Source organism: Saccostrea cucullata, unplaced genomic scaffold (assembly GCF_032062105.1).
Source record: "Saccostrea cucullata isolate Sc308-1 unplaced genomic scaffold, CSIRO_AGI_Scuc_v1 ctg2375, whole genome shotgun sequence".
In the NCBI taxonomy this organism is placed as follows: Eukaryota; Metazoa; Mollusca; class Bivalvia; order Ostreida; family Ostreidae; genus Saccostrea; species Saccostrea cuccullata.
In genome coordinates, this window is record NW_026931665.1 from 273,077 (window position 1) to 300,237 (window position 27,161).

Sequence of the window (27,161 nt, forward strand, 5' to 3'; positions counted from 1 at the left end):
AATAAATGCAGTATGACACGTTTATTACGAAACGTCAATGATAATAACTTTTGATTTCTTTTATTCGTCATGTTATTTCTAAGTAGTTTAAACCACAGGGCTTGAAAATAATTGAGCAACAAGCAGTTCATTATACATGTAGACGAGTTTTATTATTTTCGAATAAGAGTACATAATAATAATAATAATAATAATAATAATAATAATAATAATAATAATTTATCTATTTATTATAGTGACTTGTGTAATACAATATAATATAATAAATCTCAAATATAAAGACTGAATTTTTTTTACACCCGGCCCTTTGGGCCTATAAGTCACCTGCATTGAAATCATACATTTCCTCACAGACTAATGGTGTATGTATACTGTATAGTTCTTGAATAATTTACTTGTGATCATAGAACTGGATTATTAAAATGATTGTCCACATACTGATAGTTTATGTACACTATATAATTCATTGACTAATTCACTTAGGCACATAGAAATGAAATATTAAAATAATTATCCGTAGCATTATCAGTTTTTTTTAGCATGAAATACATTTATAAATGTTATTTCTCCTTTTTGTATAGGCTTTTACCACAAACTTGGCAAGTTTCCTTACATAATTAGTTGTCAAAGTTTTCATTTTTTCACTGCTATCTATCGATAAAAATTGTCGGATTCTAACAGATTACCGAAGGAGCTTTGTCGAATGTCTGTATAGAATGAACAATCGAGTACAAAATGAGTTTCCGTTTCGGCAACTCCCCCATATGAAAAAAATACAATTAGAATTCAATTGGAGTATTCAGTTGACTACTAGTTGACGGTCAACTGACAGTCAATTGACCATTAGTTGAATTTTTGCCATGCAAATGAGGGAGCGGTCAACTCATTTGCATAGAGTGGACCACTGTTGAATGTTCTTCTATTTTCTTTGCAGTTGACCGCTAGTTGAATACTCCTCTATTTCTTTTACAGTTGACTGCTAGTTGAATACTCCACTATATCCTTTGCAGTTGACCGCTAGTTGAATACTCCACTATTTTCATCGCAGTTGACCGCTAGTTAAATACTCCACTATCTTCTTTGCGGTTGACCGCTAGTTGAATAATCCTCTATTTCTTTTACAGTTGACTGCTAGTTGAATTCTCCAGTATTTCCTTTGCAGTTGACCGCTAGTTGAATACTCCACTATTTTCATCGCAGTTGACGGCTAGTTAAATACTCCACTATTTTCTCTGCAGTTGACCGCTAGTTAAATACTCCACTATTTCCTTTGCAGTTGACCGCTAGTTGAATACTCCACTCTTTTCTGTACAGTTGACCGCTAGTTGATTACTCCTCAATTTTCTTTGCAGATGGCTGCTAGTTGAATACTCCTCTATTTCCTTTACAGTTAACCGCTGGTTGATTACTCCTTTATTTCCTTTGCAGTTGACCGCTAGTTGAATGCTCCACTATTTCCATTGCAGTTGACCACTAGTTAAATACTTCATTAGTCAGTGCAAGTAGGTTTCATTCATTAAATATTTGAAAAAAAAAATGGAGGGAGATTTGAAATCTAAGTTAAGACAAGCAGTGTTCTTGAAAATATGAAAAGTCAAAAGAATGGAGTTTCTTAATTGACATAAATGTACTTGTAAATCTCAAATGCATTATAAACGAATTGAGCTTACACACTCTCATAAGTTGTTACTTGCCTTCTTCATTTTTTTGTGCAGAAAAAATTATATATAGAGTTAGTCTAAAGCAATGGTATATTTTTACCAACACAACAAGAAACACAACAAAACACTTGATGCCTGACAAGTTTTCAGAATTCTTTGATTATTTAAAAGAGTACAAAATAGGGACCTATACTGGCTACAGTGTTTTGTATTCTTATTATCTGTTTAAAAATAACACGCTTAGTAAAATGATTCTTTACATTTTATATACTTACAATAGCACATGAGATATATTTTACACGCTGAATCATCACGAACACATAATGTTTCAAATCAAAATTCCCAACTTCCACAGAAAATCACATGTATACTGATTCAAATCTTGGTTGTTGTAATTATGGTATAACAAACCCGATCTATGATAATGTAATTTTGAGCCCAACATAAATGTAGCGTGGGAGAAATTTTCTAACAAGTCGGAGTGTTCAACTAGTGGTCAACTCTTGTTTTGCATGAAATTTCAAAGTATTAGCATTCAACTAATGGTCAACTGGCCGTTTTATGCAAATCAGTTGATCGCTTTTCAGAAAAGCATTCAACTCCGAGTGGTCAACTGTTTTCGCATTATCAGTTGACGACTAGTTGACGGCTAGTTGACGACTAGTTGACGGTCAACTACACATTTTCGTATGGGTGGCCGGCATCGCAGAATTGACATACTCTCTCTTTTGGTCGTTCCCCAATGTAGCGTCTTGTCTCTACTCGCAAAGGTAAAATACCACACCTTAACTGGGCGAGGTGTGAGCGTTCCGTTTTGCTTAGATTTAGTTTCACGTATTCCTCCTGTTCGAAGGTGGATTTTATGGTTACGTATGTACGGAGTTTTGGAACATTTTGGACAGCGTCTTCCCATAGAGATGAGTAATAACGTAATATACACAGTTCAGCCGTTTTCATATCCACAGGTACCTGTGAGTTAAAGACATGTTCTAATTCGAGTTTTTGGAATATATCCTTGATTTCACTGCACCAGTTGTTAGAACAAAACCTGTAATCCATATCGAATGCGAGCCTCGTGATACGGTCAGTATCCATCGTAAGTATTCTATTCCAATAACGGATCATGTTCATCCACCGTTGATAATAGCTAGGAATCCAACCAATATCTCCGTATAGGGCGAGTCTAGGTGCAAAACGATGCACTCCCAAAAAATATCGGATTGCTTGGTTTTGGATATTTTCAACGGCCTGGTATTTGCTGTATCCCCATACTCCCGATGCATAATCCAGAAAGGGGACTACACAGGAGTAATACAACTTCTCATTTGCTTTAATTCCAAAGTCCTTATTGGTATGTATTTTGGAGATTATCTTTCCAAGCGCTCTTCCCCCAGCTTTTGAAAGAATCTCTGCATTCTCTGTGAAGTTTCCACTGAAGGTGAACGTTACACCTAAATATTTGTATTGGTCAACTTTCTCCAATCTTTTTTTGCCGATAACAAACTCAAACTTTGTCTGTTTCCTTCTCACTTTCCTGAAATGAACACACTTTGATTTATCCGTGTTGAACAATACTCTCCATCTCTTGCACCGCTGATGAAGCTTGTCCAACATACATGTAGATCTTCTGGACTTTTGACCATTAGGGCGATATCATCCGCATAAAGTAGTACAGATAGTTTCCTATCAAGGAGGTCTGTCCCAAGGCCAAGAGCATTGATTTCCTTCACGAGATCGTTTATAAATATGGAGAAAAGTGTTGGTGATAGATTATCTCCCTGCTTTACGCCTGTTTTACAGTAGAACCAAGTGTAAGTTTTCCGTTCAATCGGATACAAGCTTCTGAGGACTGGTATATACTCCGGATTTAATGGTAAATTTTACCATCCACGCCGTGTAACAAGAGTTTGTACAACATCATGTTTCTGTCTACAACGTCAAAACACTTGTTCAGGTCAATAAACGCTACAAAAAGTGATTCTGTATTTCTAATTACACTGTTTTGAGTGAAAATATGATCCTCACATGATTTATGTCTTCGGAAACCGTTTTGCTCATCTACAAGAACTTCTTGGTTTTCAAGAAAACTGACTAAGCGTTTGTTAATAAAAACACTATAAAGTTTACTGATACATGATAGAAAACTATTCCCTCTGTAGTTCATAGGTAGTCGGGCATCAGATGAGTGATCTTTGATAATAGGACATATAACAGCCTTTCGCCAAACAGGCGGTATAGTACTTGTATCAAATATTAGCTGAAAAAGGTTCTGTAGTGTCCTAATAACAAGCGGGAACTTCAGTACATTGTGAGGGATTTCATCATAACCACTTGCAGATTTTGATTTCGCACGCACAATTTCCAAAATTTCTTCCTATGTAATATTGCTGTTCAGTTCCCCGTTTGAATCAAATAACGGATCTTCCATATTGGCTTCCAGTAATTGCTTATGAGTTCTAGATTGGGTGTAATGTGCCTCTTCAAATTCGTCACTGCTGGTTCCGTTGTAAAGTTTCTCAAAGTCTTCGCGCCATTTTCCCAAATCTTCATGCTCACTTGTCACAATCTCTCCAGAATCATTAACAATTTCCATCGGAATGTTGTTATCGCTTTTGGGACCTAATTTCTTTATCTTTTCCAAAAATTTCTTCGGATTAGTAGTTGTGAGCACTTCAATCTCAGTCGCAGTAGATTTTTTATATATTCCTTCTTCATGTCTTAGTGTTTTATCAAAACATCTTTTGCCTGAATATAATCACTCCTTAGTGCTGACTTCATATGTCTGCTAACACTGTACCGAATAAAATCCTTTTCTTTTAATCGCATGTTATTCCAAAGGTCCATTAGAGCGGAATTCCTGGAAGTTTCCGGGTTTTTGATCGCTTATTTGCATCATAATACGCCACTTTCGGAATCTTTTCCTCCATCTCTGATTGAATAACCGAACACAAATTATTGTAGATTCTGTCTATATTTTCTTGTGTTTCTCTACTCCGTTCAATTTGATGACAAGACATCTCTTCTTAATTCACTCGTCATGAAGTCTAACGGTATCCGATCAAGTCTATATCCCTTAGCATGCTTATGACAGTTCGCTTTATCGTCGGAACTAAGTGAAAGGGAGTGATGCGTTACATTGAGCTCACATTCAACTACTGAGTGATCAGGTAGTTTGGATTTTGATCCAATTAATCCGTGTAGCATATGAGCGTCTACGATAGACTGTGTGGTTCGTACCTTGAAATCTTGAATATAATTAAATATTTCTTGTGGTATACATATATAAATCCACAACAGTTTTCCCCTTTCCGGAAATTGAAGTGAAATTGTCATTGTCACTAAACCTGCCATTGAGTACACAAAACTTCGCTTCATTAAGGAACTCTATAAATTCATGCCCATGTTGATTGATACAGTTGTCTATGGAGATCCGTTTCGGCAACTCATCAATGTCCGGTAATGGTTCACAAAGTGAACCAATTCGTGAATTAAAGTCTCCCATTATGAAGATACCATGGTTTTTGCTATTCATGTAAATCTGTGCCAAGAGATACGCAAAGAAACTTTGGTCGTCTCGTCCACGACTTGAATTTTCAGGGGGCAGATACATGTAACACGGTATTCTGATTGACTATCTTAATCTCAACAATACCATCAAAAATCTTATCAACTACTGTAATGCTGTACATTTCTAGCATCCATGTCTTGACTAGAATCCAAACTCCCCCAGAAGCCTTTGGAGCGTTTTTATGAATATTGACTCCATTGTGTCCAAACCACTTATACCCTGGAACTTTATTTATACTCTGGAACTTTAATTTCATTTTGTCCTGCTAATTGCTTTTCTGTTATGCACATTATGTCACAGTCTTTTGCTTGTATAATATTTATTCGTAACTTACGGTTTTCATGAGTCCAGCCACAAATATTTATCAGGCCCTGTTTAATAGTGTTAATGGGCCTAACTAATTGCTATTGTTGGTGGGTTTGTTTGGCAATCTGCGCGGTTTGACGGGGTTTGATTCTTCCGCTTGCATCGACCTTTAGTGATCTTTCTTGTTCTGTCGGCAAATTTCGCAGGAAGACCCGTGCCTTAATTTCAATCAATCGCTCAATACGAGATTTGCTGCTTTTGATAAAATCTTTATTGTATAATTCGATGTCTTTGAATTCCATTTTGTTTCGGAGCACACAGATTTTTTCGTCTTTGTTCTGAAAACATATTTTAACAAGGCCTGGTTTATTTGGAAGTCTTGTTTGCAGCCGGACTGCACTTGTTATATGAACATTTTGTGACACAGATTCTCCAAGAGCTAGAATTAAATTTTGGGCTTTTTGCATAATATCTTCATCCTCTGTGACAGGAATGCCACATACCATGACAGTAATGTCGTTATTATCTAGCGGGTTTGCTGAGTGTCAATCGAGTTCAATATGATTACATGAACCGTTATCGCCTGTTACGTGTTTCTCTAAATTGACTAGGCGTGATTGAACGGATTGAATACAATTGATAATTTGATCTGTGCGATTTGTTTCGCTTGCGATATCTAGGGTTATTTCATCCTTCAGTGTCCGTATCTTTTTTTCTACATTTTCTGTCAAGTCAGTTTTCAGTTTATCTAATTTCGGCTCGAACATACGCCTCATGCTTTCTTGATTATTTTTTAGATCGTGGACTACCGATAATAATGTGTCAAGTTTTCAAGAGACAGAGTCAGGGTTTGTTAGATTTGTTGCCATGTTTATATTTTCCATAGGCTTTACACAGGAGTTAGATGTGTCCTCAAATACACTACATTCTTCACTTGGCGCGTATAGAATAGAATTTGTTTGACACAGTAAATCACTCACCGTAACATCACCTTCGATGTTCTGATGAATACTATTCAAACTGTCCTCACCTTTAAAATGTATTGAATCGGGGCTAGTTTCACTACCACTTATACTACTGCTACTTTTGTACTTTTTCCGCTACTTCTGTTTGTTTTTCCTAGTCCCAGTCATTATACTCAGTCAAACCAAGATTTAAAACAATTTTACACTGTTTAAGATACATTTTTCACAAAACCCGGAGCACACAAAAATGTACGTCCATACACAAGAGTCACGTGACCTGGTTTGTACAAATAAATCATCAAACAAAAAATATAAAATAAAACGGTGAAGACGTTTTCTCGTTCAATACCACATCCCTGAATTTCTTCTTAAATGAATAAAAGGTGGTTCGTTGGGAAAAAAAATCATAACTGTTTTTATGCCTCCTATGAGAAATATCAGCCTGAAAGTGCAGTGAAAAACAACCAAACACAGATGTGCAGTTTTGTCGAATATGTCATTTTATTCAATGACATATAGTAAAATGTATAACAAATCATTAAGGGGGATCATCTAATATTAAACAATACAGGTTACATGTACACAGGTGAAAGGTACAAGTGTGATCCCCCTGAGACTGACTAGAAATTTACATGCAGTGAACATATCAGAGTACATGTAAATATGCATAAAATATAACATAAATGAGAAAATCCTTGGAGGCGTCCAAACAATTGCGCTGAGACTGACTAGAAATTTACATGCAGTGCACATATCAGAGTACATGTAAATATGCATAAAATATAACATAAATGAGTAAATCTTTGGGGGCGTTCAAACAATTGCGCCAATCAAGAAACATATGACAAGTTAATTAGAAAAATACAAATCTGGACAAAAACGCAAAATAATATAAAACCAAAAACCCCAAAAAGGGTGGGTGGTGGGTTTTTTTCTTCAATGCACTGCAAGGCTAACAAAAATGGCGCAACAAAATCAAGGATTTTGATTGGATAACTCGGTCAAGCAAAATAAGGTGCGATTTTGCAATGAAAGGTTCCATGATAATTGCGCTGCGATAAGGGCGCATATCCTGCAGACTGCGCAGGGATATGCAGAATTATCCTTAGGTGTAAAATATAATATATTTCTCATAGCGGCATAAATTGAATTATCTGTGATAACATTGTTTTATCAATGCATTCTTACTCCAATTTAGAGAAAAAAATCTTTATTTTTTTCACTATAAGGTCAGAGTCATGCAAACATAAAGTGTGATTTTTTTACTATGTTAGATATCAGACATGCAAAATACTAGGACTAAATAAGTCAATATGATATAACATGTATCAGCTTTTCAAAAAGCTTGACAGACTAAATCAATCAATAACTGCTTCAGAAGTGATAATCCATTATAGCAATACCTTTGTGGGTTTAAAATATGCCCTTACTTTTATTTTAAGAAACCTTGTATATATGAAACCCTTGATTTTATATAACTTGTAGAAGAATCAAATTCACACTGCATACTGAAGAGTTGGGTGTGGGGTAGGGGGAGGTTGGGGGTGATATGTAGTGATATGTCCTTGGTTTTAAAATGACAACTTAATTGTACATCTTTTATAAGATCTGTTATTAAATCATGCATTGGAAACATTTTAAAAGATGGATATAAATAAATACACATTTAATGTTGGAGTGTATTTTCTCCACAGAAGTAAACAATAGTAATGTGTGTTCAATTTGGTTTTTTTTTTGTTTTCTTTTCTTAAAAGGGTGGGAAATATGCCACTATCATTTATTGAGAATGGAATAAGTAAATTCAATATTTAGGCCTTTTTTGGAACAAATCCAAGAATTTGCACTGTTTCACATTTATTTTGTGCATCTGAGCAGAGACGTATGATAGATCATACATCTGGAGACCATGACGTTTTGAGCTGCGTGGTTTATTATTATTGGACTAGTCCATTAATGGAATAAACCAATCGCGAGAAAATCATTTCTTTACTCTTGCATATCTATACACTAATATATACAATATATTTTTTAAAAGAAGGAGATAAAACTTGTAGATATAATATTTGAAGCATTAGAAGGATGTTAAAAGGACAAACTTTACTTAATTCTATGAAAGTTAGCACAACATTCACACAATAGAACAATCCAAGGAAAAGGCGTAAAGATACCTTACTATTGAAATTTGGCACGAAAAGAACCATCACCTCTTTCGTAAAATATAAATGGACTGATCAAGTAGTGTAGAAATGCAGAAAGAAAGGATACATGAACATGTTAAAAGGCTGAATCACATGGAATATTAATAATCTGTTCCATGCAAGATGAATAAAATAAGTGGCACTGCAGTATTTTGCATCAGTAATATAATTTGCAAATTATTATTCTCGCGATTTGACACTGAAGAGCTTATTCGCGATAATAAGTACTTGCCAAAAATAAGGAATCTACAGTATCCATTGTTGGGTATAGCATAGGCATCATAACCTGGCGAAGGGCAAGGGGAGGGGGGCTTAGCCCTCCCCCCTCCCCACTTATTTTGGAAAGATATGCATCATATAGGCATGAAAAAATGCGACTTACCCTTTTGTGAGTTTATTTCTCTCCCCCCCCCCCCCCGCTTTATTTGTTACCGACGCATTCGTATTGAAAGAGAAAGAGTTAATCTGAGATATCTTCTAAGCGTCTTCTCTTCTTCTTGACGGGAGTAAATCAATTCATAAGTGTACTGAAAGATAAATAACACTGAAATAAATTCTTTCCATTACTAAAATCTAAAATCAGATTTTTTGTTTATACATATTTTTTTTTCAAAGTGCATTAAGCCATGGTAAAATATATTGATGTAAACTCTTAACACAGTTTGAAGAAACATTTCAAAGTGCGTTGACTATGTCCCAAATTTAACGCACTTTGAAAACGTTTTTCAAAGTGCGTTGATTTTGTCCCAATTTTAACCAACTTCAAAAAGCGTAATTTTTTTTCAAAATGCGTTTCCACAATGCAGGTAAAGAATTCCAATGAAAATCAGCTTGCGCAAAATCTAGCTCTCTAGGTGTGATCGCATAAGTTCGGATAATGCAAATAATAATCCTGATACAGCCTGACTCCATGACGTCAGGCAATAAATAATAAATTTTTTTTTTTGAATCTCAGATCCCTTTGCACGTTAATATCTATGATATATAAATCTTGTCTTCTAGTGGTGATTTGCAAGATGATATATAAGAATATCAGAAAGCTTGCCTAAATAAGTAACTAATATCCGAAGAACATAAAAGTATGATAAAAGTAATACACTGTTTATGTCTATTTTTGTTGGAGGGCAAGGGACTTGGGGCGAAAAATGTCATAACAATATTAATTGAGGATCTTTTTCAAAACACCATGATTTTATATATCTTAAAATATGTGTTACTCATGAAAATCAAAGAAATTTATCGGTTGACTTTAAGGTAAAGATAAATTGCGTCTCAAACAGGAATTATATATTTTCTCGTTTCCACTCAACGAACACAAATAATTTATAAAATTAATAGCAAACGTATATGGGTAGTGACATAAGAGCTCTCGTAAGTGCAGTTTATTACTATAAACAGAATATACATTTCCAACTTTCCCTCCTAACAACTGGTATAATCTACAAAAGAAAAGCATATAATTATTAAAAACAAAGATGATACTTGTAAGGAAGGGTGGGTTTGCGTGGAAACGTCTGACTGCACTAGTGAGAAAGAGCCTTCGAATAGCATTTAACTTTTACATACGCTAAAACGTGCTTGCTTTAACAAAATACCTGTATAACAGGCATTCTTAAAATACGTTAACCAATCAAACCAACACCCTTCCTATACACTAGATAAACACATGTTCGATTAAAACACATGTGGCAATTGCTTCAATAAATAAATTAGTGGTTTACAAGGAAAATGTACCTGCATTTGGATAACGTTTAAGGGTTAGTATGACATAAAAATCAATTTAATATTCTTAATTAAATTGATTTAATATTTTGGAGTAAGAAATGAAGACAGATTAATATGATTGTTTAAGATAGCTGGTGGATGGATCTGTTAGAAGTTATCTGAATTGTTTTCAAGTGTATTGGTAATTAAAAATGTCGAAAGACAGTGAATAAGAATGATAAATGCTTATAACAGCATGTTAAAACATATTGAAAACTATATCAAATATTTGTGTGTTAAAAGAATAAATGTAGAGATTAAGGCCCCTGCATATTACGAATCTATAAAACAAAAAGCAATTGCGTAAAACATGTAGTACTTGTTCATGGGCGATACTTCATCATTATTATTTTTTTTAAATTAATAAATATTCTAAAGTTCGAGATCCAATTTTAAAAAAATCCATAGTTTGCTTTTTTTGATTTCCGGGAAGTAACCATTGCCTTTAAGTAGAACCTTCCAAGAATTTACTAGAGACGGACTGATTAATATTATATCACGTCTTTCACTGAAGACAAACTGACTGATCGAGTGGTGTATAAAATCAGACGGTCACATGGGGAGTGCATTTTGTGAATCGCATGGAGTAGACAATAGCATGCAAGGAAACCCAAGAAAGTACATATGCCATAATGATTTAGATTTATCAGTAAGATAAATATTGTTCCTTATGTTGTCTTTTATTGTTAAAACACAAGAAAATCCTATGTAAATATGCTTTTACAAAATTTAGCTGGTTAGCTTATACCTCTGATAGCCTAGCTCCTTGGAAAATGTTATCCTTAAGCTTCGTGGTGTCAGCCAATTACTGAAACTCTGTCTTTTATTTCTACCGGTACACAGTATGCTTATAGGTACATGTATTTTAATGTATGTAAGCTCAAGTAAGCATTTTTTGACATCGTATTTCTTCATTTCATACTATAGCTAGGGAAAATGTCAATCACCTATTATAAATAATAATTTCAATCTGTATCAATGTATTTGCAGGTGATTTATTATGTATGTCTTTTTTGACGTCTTGGGATTGGTTTGAAGCTCAACAACACTGTAGTAATAATAATGATACATTAAGAAGAGGTGACTCTTTCACAAAAGCAATGGAGTTTTGGTCTAGTGCCTACCAAAGACAATCATCGTGGATAAAAATTCTTGGTATGTTCTGCAGAATTTATATTTTGACAAAGTTACAAAGGAGGTAAAGAGAAGCACACATTAGTAAAAAAAAACACAAATTGGTCTGAACTACACATTTTGATTGAGAATTTAAGCAAAATTATAAATATATCCGTGCATAACTGACAAATTCTTTGTAGGGTGTTATTATTTAAAGAATGGAAATAACTATCAAGGATTTCAGATGATTTATCCATCCGTTGGATTTTGTCAAGAGATATGTGAATCTGTTAATACGACAGTTTTTGGATTAAAGGTACTCTTACAAAGCATATTTTAGGAGAAAGAATTGAATAACATGATATGTTCATCTGCATGTACATCTTCAAAATTTCAGGAGGGATGCATTTGATTGTGATAACAAAAACGTTGAATTTCCTTTTTGTCATGAACATATGCATGCATCTAGTTATTTAAAGAGAGAGGAAAGGAGAAAGAATAAAAACTTATATTTGAAGAAATTTTGGACATGTTTTCGTTTAAATCATTGATATAGTTAAATTATAAAATATTAGCATGACTAATTCATCATTTGTTAAATTAATATGGTGTTATAATTTGTAACCATATTCAATAATCTACGAAACAAAAATCTATAAATTGTCACTTGAAGCAAACATTGGTTCCATATCTATGAAAGCAAAACTTCAGTCTTTTACACTGAACATTGTTCAAATTGATCAAGAAACTTTCATGGGCAACATGAAAGAATAAAAATAGTGTAGTCAGAAAACTTTACGATAAAACTTACTACTCTTACGTAGCTAACATTATCTCCAGAATTTTAAGAAGTTTCTTTTGTCCTATTCATAGTTTCGTATTAATTTTTTCGAATTTTTGAAGATTGATTATAGATTTGTTATGATCGGCCATAGTTATCTATCATGAACCTTTTAATTTCATCAAGCTTGATGTTACGTCCCGTTCAAAAATTTATCACTCAGATGATATAAAGACGTCCCAATACATCGGTAAAAATTCTCAGTTAGATTGTACTCAGTTCTAAGGGCGAGCAGCCAAATTTCTTTTTAATTGCACCAAAGCACACTTCAACATGGAGCCTCCGTTTTAAGGCATCATCCGAAAGACTAGGAACTTTAGCTGTAAAATGTCGATTGCTTTACGAAAGTTGCAACTTTCAACTATTCTTAGTTTTAAGGTTAGTTGCAGCCAAGGCTGTTTGACACTAATGAAATATCAGTATTGATATAACATGTTCTCACTAAATATTTCTTTTAAATTGTGTACTTCTGCACTAGCAGGCACATATATGTTCATTATATTTGTCAAGTTTATTTTATCTTTCTATTTTAACGTTGCATTGCCATAGGAAGAGGAATGTGTGTGTCTGGAACGTCCTATTTTAGCTAGGAAAATCAAATCTAATAGATGTAATGCAACATGCAAAGAAGATAATGGAGATGTTCGATTTTTGGAATGTGGGGGACCTAATGCCTACAGTTTATATATTGCAGATATAATTAAAGGTGATGATGAACCGATTATTATAATACATATTTGTATTGTGAACTGTTAGCAAAAAAATATATTTTTTTCATGCGTAGATATGGTAAACAATATTTTTATTCATTAAAATTTTTTAGCAAAAATTAACAAATAATATATAATTATCTACTTTACACGAAATACTTAAAATTTCTGTTGATTCCCTAGGTAACATTTTGACCTAACAAAAGACAAGTGCCTTAATTTTATTACTGTAAAATCACATTTTTTCAAGTGAGGGGTCAAATTTTCGAGGTTTGAGAAAAAAGAATTGGATGTGGGATTTAATTTCGTGGTTGGAAAAATGTGTAGTAGTTATACATGTCAAATTTTACATTTCGTGGTGGCCATAAATTCGTGGTTCTTTCCACACCTCGAAAGCAACGAAAATTAAACCTCGACGAAGATTAGTGATTCCAGAGTATATTTTATGTTCGATATAATACTTATTTAAAGCAAATAATTTCAAGTCTGAACGTGAGAAATAAGTGATTACAAAATGTAGTTACATTAACTTAGAAAGTATATTTTGAGAATAATTGGAGAAAATAAGTAAAAAAAACAGAAGAAAATTTTTAAAATTTCCTTGAATCATTTCAAAATGTGTAATGGACAATTGTTTACATTAAAAAAAAATATATGTAACTTCTCCTCAGTTATTATGCTAATACATGTATTTATGGATTAGAATATGGAAGAAAGGCTTTGTATGATATTTTCTTGGTTTAGATACATCCATTTCACCAAATTCATCAAATACCAAATCTGACAGGAAAACAACTTGTCTGACATTAAGTTGTGGTGCTGTAAAAGCGTTTTCCATTTCCTCGGATTGCTCTGAATTATATCGCGGTATCTGTGAAGATAAAGGTATCGTTAATAAATATATATTAATTCATAGTCTTGCTTTCACTGGGATTTCAAAAGAAGGAATAGTCACCTTATTTGTTGATATAATGTGCACATTTTTAACTCTTAATTTATTTTTTAAGTATTCGAAATATTTCCCTATATTCTTTTTTAGAGATACAAGCCGACAGTGCTATGATTATATGAAATAAAATTCTTTTGATTATCTTTGATAGTTCCTTGTGTGAATGAATACATAATTAATGATAGTTGTTCTTGATTCCGAATAGAAAACTCAGATTCTTATTATTTTCCAAAGGGTATTTAGGTTGCTATGAAGATCAGAATCCACGTACTTTAGACGAAGGAGATAAATGGTACACATACCTGACGGTAGAAAAGTGTAAAGAATTTTGCTCGGCAAGGAAGACAAAGTTCTACGGTGTTGAGGTGACTTTTAACACTAGATGTTAATAAAAGATACAAATTATACAAATACGTATGTATACTGAAAGGAAAAAGAAACGCATAGTAAACTTTTATATTAAATTAAGACTAGTCTTTCGAAAATATGTTGTAGTATTGTTATCAAACATTTTAATGCTTATTTAATCAACAAGTTACCAAAATCTTGTGTGACTTTGAATGAATATTCCTGAGTAATTGAAATTGAAATGTCGATACCCCCAAAGTTAAAATAAAAATTCTCATAATCCTTCTTGCACATTGGTAACAACCTTGATTTTCCTGTGCATTGAGTTGAGCAGAGCATTTATCTTTCTCATTGGATTATTATTCAACCCTTCCGACGATATTAGTCTTAATGGTTGAGAGTAGCTGTATTATTCCAAAGCCAACAAATCCCCCACCAAATGAATACCACGAATATTTTAGGATAGAATTAACAGAATCCGGCTTTTATGCTACACGTAAATATTTGTAAGAAAGTCTCAACAAACATTGTGTACATTTTCCCAGTGTGAACATGCTAAAACATTACGCATACGGCCGGTACCTGCAAGTTTGAGAGTAAAATCGACGTAAAGTTGCCAAGCTCGCGGACCAAATTAGAGCGAAAATTTCTGTTAATTTTAGGGTGGAAAATATGGGTATGATAGTCTGCTGTATAAATACTGGTTTCAGTGATTATGACTTGACAATAACCGAGGTGGGATGATGAAAAGCCCTATCTTGATGTGACGTTGTAACGCGCCATGGTTGGTTGGAAACCTTTAAAGTTACTCTCTAACTGTTGAAAAAACTTTTTTTGTTGAAAAGTTTAAAACAAACTGTATAGCAACATGCTGTTGCCTTTTTATTCACTTATACAATTCAATTACTGGACCCAGTGTAACTTCCGTCAGACATACCATGATTGCAAGAAATTTATACTGACTGCAAATGCGAAAAATGATGTCTATACAGTGGCTGCAACGTTATTGTTGACAACTTACACAAACGATCACGCTACACAAACGATCCCGCACGATAAACGCATGATTAAACCTGTTACACGAACGATCCTCCACGCACACGATTCTACACGTTACACGATCTTACACGATTGCTAACGCTAACGCACGATTCTTCACTCAAAATGGTTCAAAATATTTAGGAATCGATATTTTCAAAACGAAATACGGCTTTATACAAATTTAAGATATCAAAGAATTATCAATATTATTTCATAGACTTTGAAAAAAAAACAGGAAATGGATATTTCTGTAATCAATTTCGTGCTAAACTTAATATTTTATATTATAAATAAGTATTTAGGTAATTCTGCGACCTAAGAAAACAGATTTTTTTCGTTCTATCAGAAGATGTACATGTATTTGAGTCGTATAATTTGATTGAATTGGATTTTATGATATGCAGAAAGGGGGATACGATTGAAAAAGATGGCAGCATGAAATGACACAACCTACAATTTTTTTCCGTATATTTCTATTGATTCAATGTTTCTCTAAAAATGAACTTGCCAATTATTTAACTTTTTTATTTGCAGAAATTAAAAAAATTAATTTAAAGTAAGCTCCAGAGATAAACACAGATAATCAAAACCCCCAATAGCATGTCCTGTGCATGTAAATTCGTCGACTATAAATATTTATGTAAGAATTGAGAAATGTTTATGTTGTTGTAAAAATATTTATTTTTGATGTATGGATTTTAAAATTATCTTTACCACAATTAGCAGTCAACAAAAATGAAAATTAGATTTAAAAAAAAAAAAAAACTTTAAAGATCTATGTACGGTTTATCACAATATTGATTGCGCTTTTTGACGAGAACTTAATATTGTACGACTTACTATATTGCTAGTTTACGAGATGATTAGTTCGTTCTGCATTTAATTATGTAAATTGCGCTTCATTTATTTTTTTTTTTTTGCATTTAAATAAATAAATTTAAAAAAGAGAAATGTTTATTTGCTTCTTTTTCAAATGACATTCCGATAAAAACTTACAAAACGAAATTTACACGATTCTAAACGCACGATCTTGCACGATTAAAACCGCAAACGATTGAGTCTGATACACGCACGATCTCGCACGTTACACGAACGGTTACGCACGATACACGAATGATTCTACGATTCTTGGTTTGTCAACAATACCGTTGCAGCCACTGTATTTCTATAATGCATTGCTTGGCACTACAAAATGTGATCATAAAATTGTCATCATCAACATGCACGCGTTTTTGGCTTTTTATCACTTCCCTTTCCTGACACCACACATTTCATGGCTGAGTAGTTTTGACCAGCGATTTGAGTGCAGAGTAACAAAAATACGCATATGGCAAACTTTCATAATTTTCGGCCACATAGTCAAAAACGTTTCGCGTATTATGTTTTTATGCATTTCTTTTTCCTTTCAGTAAAGATAAAAAACAAACCAATAAAACCAATGACATAACTGGATAAGAATAGCGAAATTTTCTTTATACTTCGGTGCCTAGTACCGTCAGAAGATTTCGGAAGCCTATTAGTGCCACTTGGACACTTTAATTTTTTTTCAATTTCTACACGTGTAAATATTACACTTTAATCTGTAATTTTTTCAGTTTAATCTGTAAAATTAACACTTTAAGTTGTGATTTTTTTACACTTAAAGGTGTCCTATCCTTCTATACTCTGGTATAATCTGCAGAGTGATGGAGTGTATTTACTAAACCAAGTTAAATGACCATAGACACCTTTTATTATAGTTTGCAGCTAAGTGTCAAAATTCACGGTACGTCACGATCTAGTTGACAGCTGCACTCAAGGTGAATTATACACGCCTCCTAACTGCAAACTTCACCACTGGAACTATCTTCTTATCCCTGATTGGTTGCTCGTGCAACACACTATTTCCATGTCAATGTTGATAATTTCAGTAGACAAATCACGTGAATTGTTTACGCTGGGTGCATCTGACGAAAAAAGATCGTGACGTAACGTAAAACATTACACACAACTGCAAAATATAATAAGGCTACGGTTTGTTTTTGAGTGTCAAGAAATTTTAGGTTTGATTTTTTTACTGTGATAGACCCTCCATCTTCCCCTCTGAAAAAAAAAAAATCCTGGCCCCCGGCTGATTTTATTATCAAAATTTGGTACTCAGTGTAAGGAGTTCCATACCTTTGTTTTTTATACAACTCAATATTTAAAAGTTGGATTTAGGATGCAAAGGCCTGCGGGAAAACAAAATAATGTTGACATGAAACATGGCCAATGTGTGTTAAGGTTGTAAATGTATGTGCCACGATGGCCTAACGTAGTAAATTTTGATTTTAAGGGGCATTGATTGGATTTTTGAACATTTTTTAATTAATCATACTGATATATATTTTTCAATTTCATTTAAAGCATCTGGAAGGAAGAAAACCCTTTATGTTACATGTACTAGACAATTGATGTTTGTTATTTAATGGACAGTGTAGGTTTGGGTCAAGGAATTTTTTTTCAGGAGGCTGTTCACACAAGTCAAACAAAATCTAACCTAGAAATTTATTGTCAAGTTAACAAAAACGTAAATACATTATCAGGACTTAAAAAAACTATTTGGGTATTGGTGGAGTTTACTTTTAAGGCTTCAAACCTATGCATTTAATCACTCTGCAAATAACCGGAGGGGGGACATTTCCCAACCCCCTCTGGATAGTTAGTTTCATATTGTTGAACTGATTATAAAACAATCGAATCGCCGATTTTTGATCAACATGTTTTAGATCGTATGGCCAACGTTTGTTTAAAATTGAACCAACATCAGCGCAACAGAAACTTGTACAATGGATCACTCTCGGTTGGTCGTCGAATAATGGTCCGACATTTAGTTAAGTTGTTGGTTAAACGTTTGGTAAATGAACAAGACGTTGTTGGGAAAACGCATTAAACTTACAGATAGTCTAGGTAGTTTTAATTGTTAATGTTGCGTTTGGCCCAACGTAAGCTTGCTACCTGGGGAACAACTGTATTACACAGGCGACTGTAAAATCTGATTTAAAAATCTCTGAAGTTTGTGGTTTAAAATGCCTTTTATATAATTTACTTTTCTTATCACATTCTGTTTATTTGTAGTTTTCATATCAATGTTTTTGTGGGAACTGTCTTAGCAAAAGCGAAATAAAGCCCGACAGCGAATGCAGCTACCTATGTTCAGGTGATAGTCGTCAAATATGTGGCGGGCAATGGAGAATTAGTACATACAGAAATCCAGGTATTTGTCAGTAGGAAACCCTGTAATTATATGCATCCCTGATTTAAAAAACACATGTAGGGATAAGATGATCTCATTTCTTCACATTCTGATCGACATTTATTTTACAAGGTATATATGAAATAGTTAACTGAATTTGTATTTCAAATACCACCTAGGATTTAACAGGTTTTAAAACTATCAAACATAAGACATTTCTGCTTGTTTGTCCCTCCAATTGGTTCTCAGTCTCTCCAACAAGTTTTGTTTATCTAAATTGCAAATTAAAGAATTATATGGAGATTGGCGAAATTGTTCTCCTGATTCTGCTCGCGCAGGATCCGTTCGATGTAAATTGTAAAATCTTCTGTAACCAATTTCGCAAAACATGTACATGTACACGCAGTTCGCACCATTGTAAATATATTTTATGTCAACACTGTCGATGAATTTTGTCATTTTGTTAAATTTTTACTCACCTGAGCTGAAAGCTCAAGTGAGCTTTTCTTATCACCCTGTGTCCGTCCGTCCGTCCGTCTGTCTGTCTAGCTGTCATACGGTCATTAACAAAATTCTCCTCAAGAACCACTGGGTCAGAAAAACTTACACTTATATGAAAGGATCTTGTGTGTAGTGTAGATTCTGGATTGTTCAAATCATGACCCCCAGGAATAGGGCGGGGCCACAATAGAGAAGTTTTACATAGATGTAAAAATATAATGGGAATAAATTGAAAAATCTTTTTTCTCAAAAACCACTGGGCCAGTAAAGCTGAAACTTATGTAGAAGCATCCTGGAAAAGTGCAAATTCTATATTGTTCATATCATGACTCCTTGGGGTAGGACGGGGCCAAAATGGGGAATTTAAATTTTACATGGAAATATGTAGGAAATATATAATATATAGGAAAAACTTTAAAATTCATCTACTCAACAACCACTGGGCCAGAAAAGCTTAAACTTATATAAAAGCATCTCGGGGTAGTGAAGATTCTGTATTGTCCAAATCATGATCCCTTAGGATATGGCCTGGTCAAAATCAGTATTGCAAAGGGGGGTTATTTGTTAAAGAGCAGCATGGCCAAATTTTGTTCAGGTGAGCGATGTGGCCCATGGGCCTCTCGTTTAATGTAAATCTAATTCAATCTTTCTCATTTTCATTAGAATTAAACTTTTATCTTATGTAAATGTTAAACAAAAAACTTCTTTGGTTGATTGATGTGAATCATTAATAAATACAGTTTATAACTAAACGAAGTAGCAATTTGCTATTGATATTAAAAGTCTTAAAATTTTTTGACAAGTATGTTTTTAATTTATACATACATAGCTTAATTAAAAATCAAATCAAGCCTGTCGATATGCGCCTTTTGGTGCTACAGTACATTGAATATGACTTTTTTGCACCGAAATCTGTGAAAAATACATCTTCAACGTTTTTCTTTCAATATTTTTATCCAAATAAAGCATAGAACAAAACAAACTATAAGTTTATTTTTTAAAAGGACACTTTAAAATTGTGACTAACAAAGAGTTTCAAATTGCCTCGCAGAAACAATCATTTCGCAGCACTGTCAAGATTTGCTATGAGAAATCAGCGAAAAATAGAAGTGCAAAAAAGGGAATTATTTTTTAAAAACTGAATTTATTTTAATTGAGCTGTTTTATTGTCACAGAACTTAAAAACTTATGGAAATGGATAGTATAATCGACTCTGTACTGTATGCAGTTTAATTGGTCCCATCATTTGACAGTCACGTGATGAATGCATAGTTCGTGTACTAGATGTAGGTCATTAACAAATTTCAATATCGCAAGGGCATACCCTAGTTAAAATTGAAAATTCAAGCTTTTAAATGTTTTTGCATACTTTGTACTTTCTGAAAAGTGCTACTGCTTTAAGTAGAATTAGTGTTTTAACAGATAAAGTTTAAAGTTAATAGGCCAATGTCGAAACTTTAACTTTTGACAAATATTTTGTGCCCTTATAAAATCACGCTTTCGATTCGTCCTCATTTTGTCTCTGAAGACCTTTATGCCATACATTTGGAAATTTTAAATGAAAAGTTTGTTTCCGAGGAGATAGTTTTTATTTTAAAAAAACTCTTTATGCACTAATACATTGATGATTTTGGAGATTTTCTGTTGGTATTGTTTAGTTTATAAACATCAATAGATCTATTACTGAAGAAAAAAAAACTTACAGATTAATTTTTTTGAAAATGTAATCAAAACGTAAATGAAAAAGATGTAATGATTTTATTTTATATTGTTTATATCACAATTGTATTGCAAGAAAATGGGCTTTAAAATACGGTTATACTTTTCAAGATATTTCATTATTGTGCAAAAAATAGACTTCAAAAGTCGGGATATGTTCGTTGGAATACCCTGTATTACTGTCTTGAAAAGTTCCTACATTGATAAATATTCATTTCTTGTATTTTTTAACAGATGCAGAATCCAAACAAAACTGGACAGAATCAATGAAATGGTGCAAATCATGGCCACTGTCTACTTATTTATCTGGAAATATATCATTAATCGATGCTACTATGGCATGTCAATCATTAGATAGAACAAACAATGACTTTTCATGGGTTGGTGTTGCGAAAGAAGTTTATATTGGAAATGATCGAGGTAACCCTAGATGAAACGTGGCTGTACATGTTCTAGTAACTACAGTTATACACTTCAATTAGTAATTAAAATGTCATAAAAATTGTAAAAATACACCTTACAGCAAAAACCAATTTGAAAATACACTAGGAGAAAACGGGAAAAATACAAACATTTGGTGTTTGAACTGATATCGGTGAATATTGGAACAAGTTGGCTACACAAATGAAGGAACCTTTCGGGCTTTATGGAATTTTACCTCGTGAAGCGAACAACCCGTGTTTATCTCCTGATAGATTTTTCAAAAATATACTATTTTCATAAATATATCCCATCTTCGGATGCCTAGTACATTTTCCCGCTTATTTTATAATGACATTATTGACATTGGGGAAAAGGCGTTCAATATCACAGAGGTGTAGAAAAAAACGATACGTTTTCATCGGTACTCTGAATAATCCAGGATAACATACTATAATGCTTGGAAAAGAAGGAAATATGTCAGAAGCCTGCCATGCATATGTGTGTGTCAATGACTAAGGAAAAAAATTGAATGCTTAAGTGGGATAATATAGTAAATACAACAATCAAATTGTAAATTTCAAAAATTACAATATGACAATAGATTGTATCAGAATTTGTATCAGACTTGGTTGATCTGATAGGAGATTTATCTGTTAAAAATCTTACCAAAAATTTTAAAATAGGTAAATAAGATAATTAAATGTACGTCACATTTGCTAACCTTGTGAAAGGACAGTTATACAGTACAAAAAAAAAATAAATAAAATAAAACATTCACGTACAAATTTCTGCTTTTTGATCAACTATTAGAAACATAAATTTTTAAATGCAATGTATATTGAATACTCAAGTTATGAAATTATTAGTCTACTCCGGTGAAACAGGGGGGCTATAGGTCTTCTCAGAATTTGTCAGTCCGTCTGATTGTCTGTCCATTTAGCTGTCCCTCCGTGTGTCTGTCAGTCTATCCAACTTGGTTTTCCGCACTTTTTTCATAAACTCTTGCAGATATTGAGCTGAACTTTAGAATGTGAGTGTTTCTTGATAAGTTACATATTCATTTTGAATTTCGTTCCGCCTCATTGGTTTTTACAGAATAATGGCATATAAATTTTTATAATTGGGCTTACGATCAGGTAAGTGATGTTCCTAGTGAATGTTTCAAACGAGCTTGTTTCCTAAGGAGAAAAGGGGAACCTGGTACGAGACATATTTTGCTTACGCAATACTCTCATCCTGTTTGTTCACTTACACAGTATTTCAATTGTTTTTTCATTAAAGATGAATGTAAAACATGAATATAATATTAATTGTGAAGATTAAGTGAAAAACTATCGTTATATTGTTTTTTTTTATATCTCTAGACCACAAATCTAAAATATCGATTATTTATATTAAAAATAGTACGCGTGCCTCAGTGCTCACATGTTCTTGGACTATAAAACTTTACACCTGAACGAGAACAAAAACTCATTTAACCTGTACGTTTTAAATTTACAGGTGTTTTATTTGATGCCAACCAGAGGAGAACTTTCTTACAGTGTCAGAAGTGTAATCGAACAGATTGTGTTTTCATTGACTGCTATAATAAACTGACTAATATCCATTGCGAAAAGGTACTGTATTCTTGAATATGATGAATAACCAGTACAGTTTTATTTTACTTGAGCTTTTTGGTTATTCTTTTTTTTTCATCAAATATGATATTTTAAAAAGAGGTGTTTGTGAAACATTTACGCCCTGGCATGACAGCTTATGATATAGAGAGAGCTAAAAGGCAATAGAACTTTATGTCAACTAATCACACAGCGCAATGACTTTTAAATACTAAAATGACTTGCTCTACTTACATTATTCAACGTGCATTCTTTTCATAATAAAATGTACAAATTTCGAAAAAGTAAAATAATATAATAATTTAGAAAAAAAAATGAAATTAAATACAGCCGATATGATGTGATCATTTACAATAATAGAGCTTGTGACCTATTTACAAATTTAAAACAGATATAGTTTAACCGGTTGTGTTCAATATATTAAACTCTGTACACATCACCAAGAAAGGACTGGCTATGCTAATGAATTGGCTTTTCTTTCTCACAAATTTTGCTCTGAGTTAGCAATGTAATATACCTTTTCATTTATATTTTATTAACACATTATTGAGCTGATTTTAAAAAAAAAAAGTAATATTTAATTTCATTTATTGTCTTCTTAAGAGCTACAAAGCTTTATTTAGTTAATTTACAAAAGAATCCGTAAGTATGTTGACACAAGATTGTCAAATTATGTCATTCTGTGTACGATGTTATCAATATAGGTGTGTCAAAATTTTACATGAAAATATTTTGGGAAACTAATTGAAGATATTCAAAAAAGAAACAAAGCCAAGCTTAGTAGAAATTATATAAATACATCCTTGAGTTGTGTACTATACATGTATTGAGGTCTCTTTAAATCACAACCCTTGGAGATGGGGTCAATTAAAACATGTGATCATTATAATTCATAGGACAATATGATGAGGAACAAAATAATCATTGTGACCTATAGACCTATTGACCCCATGTTGAAATATTGCTCAAAAAGTTTTATAAAAAAAAAAAATTGGAAATGATATGATACTTTCGGATTTGTATTTATGTTTTGTATTTGCATTTATATCGATGTGTATGGGGGAAAGAGCAATACAGACATTGAAAAAAATGTATATTTGAATTTCCATGGGGACAATTCTAAAGTTTTATTACTGTGCATTTTATAAAATTTTGAATTCATCGGGTAGCAATTAATACAAAATAAATTTTACTGCCACCCGGTAAATTCAAAATTTTTAACATAACAGTACTTTTAAGTTCCGTGTCTGGTAAAAATTACTATGAAAGTCGTGGTACCCCGTCTTTTCGACTATCTTTTTAAAAAGACTTTAACTCTAACTATATGAATATTCGATGTATTGTAATAATAGAAACAGTTTTTGCCTCATTGATATTCGTCTATTTTTTGCAGACTTCATTGGTTGAAACCATTATTGATAATGACACATCTATAGCTAATCCTAAAGGTAAGCAAACTTGATCGTCATATCTTAAATCTTGTTTTTGTAAATACAGTGTATTCAATATTTTTATACACTCGATATCTAAAATTCGGGACATTTTTATATTATATATATATATATATATATTTTTGTAATGTCCGGTCGACCGTCTGTCAAGCTGTCTGTCTGTTTAGCTGCCCTTTAGTCTATTTGCCTGCAACTTTGTGTATACAATTTACATGTAACTTTTGATTGGTTGGCACTATTACTCATAGTTCACATGTGTATAACAAAAACTTACAACGAGTACCAATATACGAGTATTAGCCCTTTCGTACTTGACTCAAGCATTCCCCCCTATGTTGCAAGATTATGTCAAACTCTAAGCTTAGCAATAACATTTGAACGGTTGCACTGGTGATTTTAACTTGTTCTACCCTTAGTCATGTATTGTTATAGGTAGGACTTTCTCATCTCACATGTGCATTTATGAGCCAATGACTTTGCCAATAATAATAATAATAATAATAATAATATGTCAAATATAATTATAATTCTCAGATGACAAAACTTTCACTTGAGCGTAACCTTGAATTTGCATTGAAGTTAGATTTACTTTTGAGAAACTTTTAAATTTCGTCATGAACGGCAGAAGCCATGCTTTCATATTTCAGATTATATTAGTTTTGACCTTTGAGTTTGATTTGCATTTTGGAAAGTATGATATTTGCCATGCGATGCCATATATAGACATCAGTGTTCTTTAAACACATCTTGTTGGACTTGGTTGTACTTTGTTGGGAATCTAATCAAACATATGTACGGAGAATGCAGTTGATTTTATTAGTTAAATATCCGATCCATATCAACTTTTGCTGTTTTGGGGAAGAGGCAGCTTAAAAAATATTCATTAATTCATCGAATGCTTTTTTAACTATGATTTTAAACCGTAGTTTGTGAGAAACGTGTGTTAGGTATTATCTTGTCTCACGCACATAAAGACAGGGAGAGGTCGCAGACCTTTGAAAAGTAAAATCCGTGGAAGTCATTAAACCCTTTTATTATGAAGAGGGAATCATCAGCTTAAATATGAAATTCTACGATATGAAAAGAGGCTGTAAAGATTCTTAAGACATTGAAATATTCCTGCATAAAATCCATCCATGAAATGCCGTTTTCCCTTTTACATCTTGCCGGAATGTTTAATTTTTCAAAGCAAATTTATTTAATTTCAGAACTTGGAACACTCATCACTATAATTTCTTCGTTACTGGTTTTCTTTATTGTTGCTTGCTGTTCAGTAATGGTGGTAACCTGGTATATCTGGTATACATCGCTTTTGTTTGTATGTGCCCCCTGAGGGTCCCTCTTTAATTTAATTTTATTATTTCTATAGTAATTAAACTGCATGTTTGAAGACAAAGCTTCTTTTATTAATTCTATCATTAATATCTGGGATTTATATTTTACACAGGAAGAAGAAACGAAAAAATAAAGAAAATGAGAACAATGTTCAACGTTCAAATCCTACTGAAAATTGTTATGCAAACGTAAATGGCGACCATGCTATCATTGAATATAATTCTAAACAAAAACCTTTATCAAAACATCTTATCACACAAGAAAATCCCGTGAAAAATTTAGATGAATCATATTGGGAAACTTTGGATGGCGTCTATGATCATCTCGGGGATAAGGAAACTAAACAAAACAAGAACGACAATGTCTATGATCACGCCCATTTTGCTGCTGAACCAGAGGATGGGGTATATGATATTGGTAATAGAGTTAAATCAAAGGATAAATTTCAAGAAGAGGAGGCTACATATGATCATGCCGGGTCTTACTCAGATTATGGACAGCATGGTGAACAAGTCGATAAGATGGAGGACACTTACTCCAGACTTTATATAAAGTCACGGAGCGGACACTAACGAAATACGTATCGGTGGTTTTTTTCAGTTAAAAAGGGGCCTATATTGTTTGGCGATACATGTATTTGTGAAGAAAACTTATCTGGATTCACGTATGATCACTTGGGCATATGTCACGTATTAGAAATTACGAAGACAAAAAATAAAACATCATAATTATTCTTTATAGTTGATTAATAAATTGTAATAATTTTCTCTTGTTGATTAATAAGGTACAAGACTAATAGATAGTTTTCGATAAGCCTGAATTTAGCAAGAGTTTTCCCCAAGTTTAAGAGGGTATAACAGAAATATTTGGTGGAAAATCTTAATTTTTTTTCAAATAAAGGAGGCTTCCATAAATTTATATACTTCAGAAAAATAATGATCCCTAATTCAAAAAGCAAATAAAAAAAATTTGAAATTGGTTGAACGATAAAGGAATAGAAGCATTTGGACATCCAGTATGGCGGCCAACGGAAAATAACTCTTGCTAAATTCAGGCTATCGAAAACTATCTATAGCAATATCATTTGTGATTTTTTTTCTTAAGAATTAAAACAGACATCTTCTTCTAAGATAAAAAAAATGATAGAATCACATAATAAAAACAATTTGTAAAACTGATATTTTTTTCATCTACCTAGAGATTGACCTGGGTACTACGGAAAAATGAGAAATAAAAAAGAACCAGGGTCTGATTTTGATTCAGCATTACTAAAGAATCCTACATTTTATTAAATAGATCAATATAACTTCTTGAAAAGAAATATCGTCAAAAAATTTTGAAGTTGATGTGAAATTTATAATTTAAAATTGGTAGAAATAAAGTTTATTTTACTATAATGTCATGAGATGATTTATTTCTCTCAGTAATTGATAAT

The 27,161-nt window shown here is 32.8% G+C and overlaps 2 protein-coding genes across 2 annotated transcripts; one reads left to right on the forward strand and one right to left on the reverse strand.

Moving 5' to 3' along the window:
- Window positions 1-2,058: 2,058 nt before the first annotated feature.
- LOC134233241 (uncharacterized) lies at window positions 2,059-6,718 on the reverse strand. Its single transcript, XM_062715227.1, has 2 exons — window positions 6,502-6,718; window positions 2,059-4,156 (listed from the first exon to the last, which is right to left on the reverse strand). Exon 2 carries the CDS (start codon window positions 3,273-3,275, stop codon window positions 2,337-2,339), a length of 939 nt encoding a protein of 312 aa, XP_062571211.1. The 5' UTR covers window positions 3,276-4,156; window positions 6,502-6,718; the 3' UTR covers window positions 2,059-2,336.
- Window positions 6,719-24,337: 17,619 nt separating this feature from the next.
- Window positions 24,338-26,395, forward strand: LOC134233246 (uncharacterized). The gene is made up of 3 exons (XM_062715233.1): window positions 24,338-24,388; window positions 25,600-25,690; window positions 25,839-26,395. Exons 2-3 carry the CDS (start codon window positions 25,668-25,670, stop codon window positions 26,296-26,298), a joined length of 483 nt encoding a protein of 160 aa, XP_062571217.1. The 5' UTR covers window positions 24,338-24,388; window positions 25,600-25,667; the 3' UTR covers window positions 26,299-26,395.
- The last annotated feature ends 766 nt before the right edge of the window (window positions 26,396-27,161 follow it).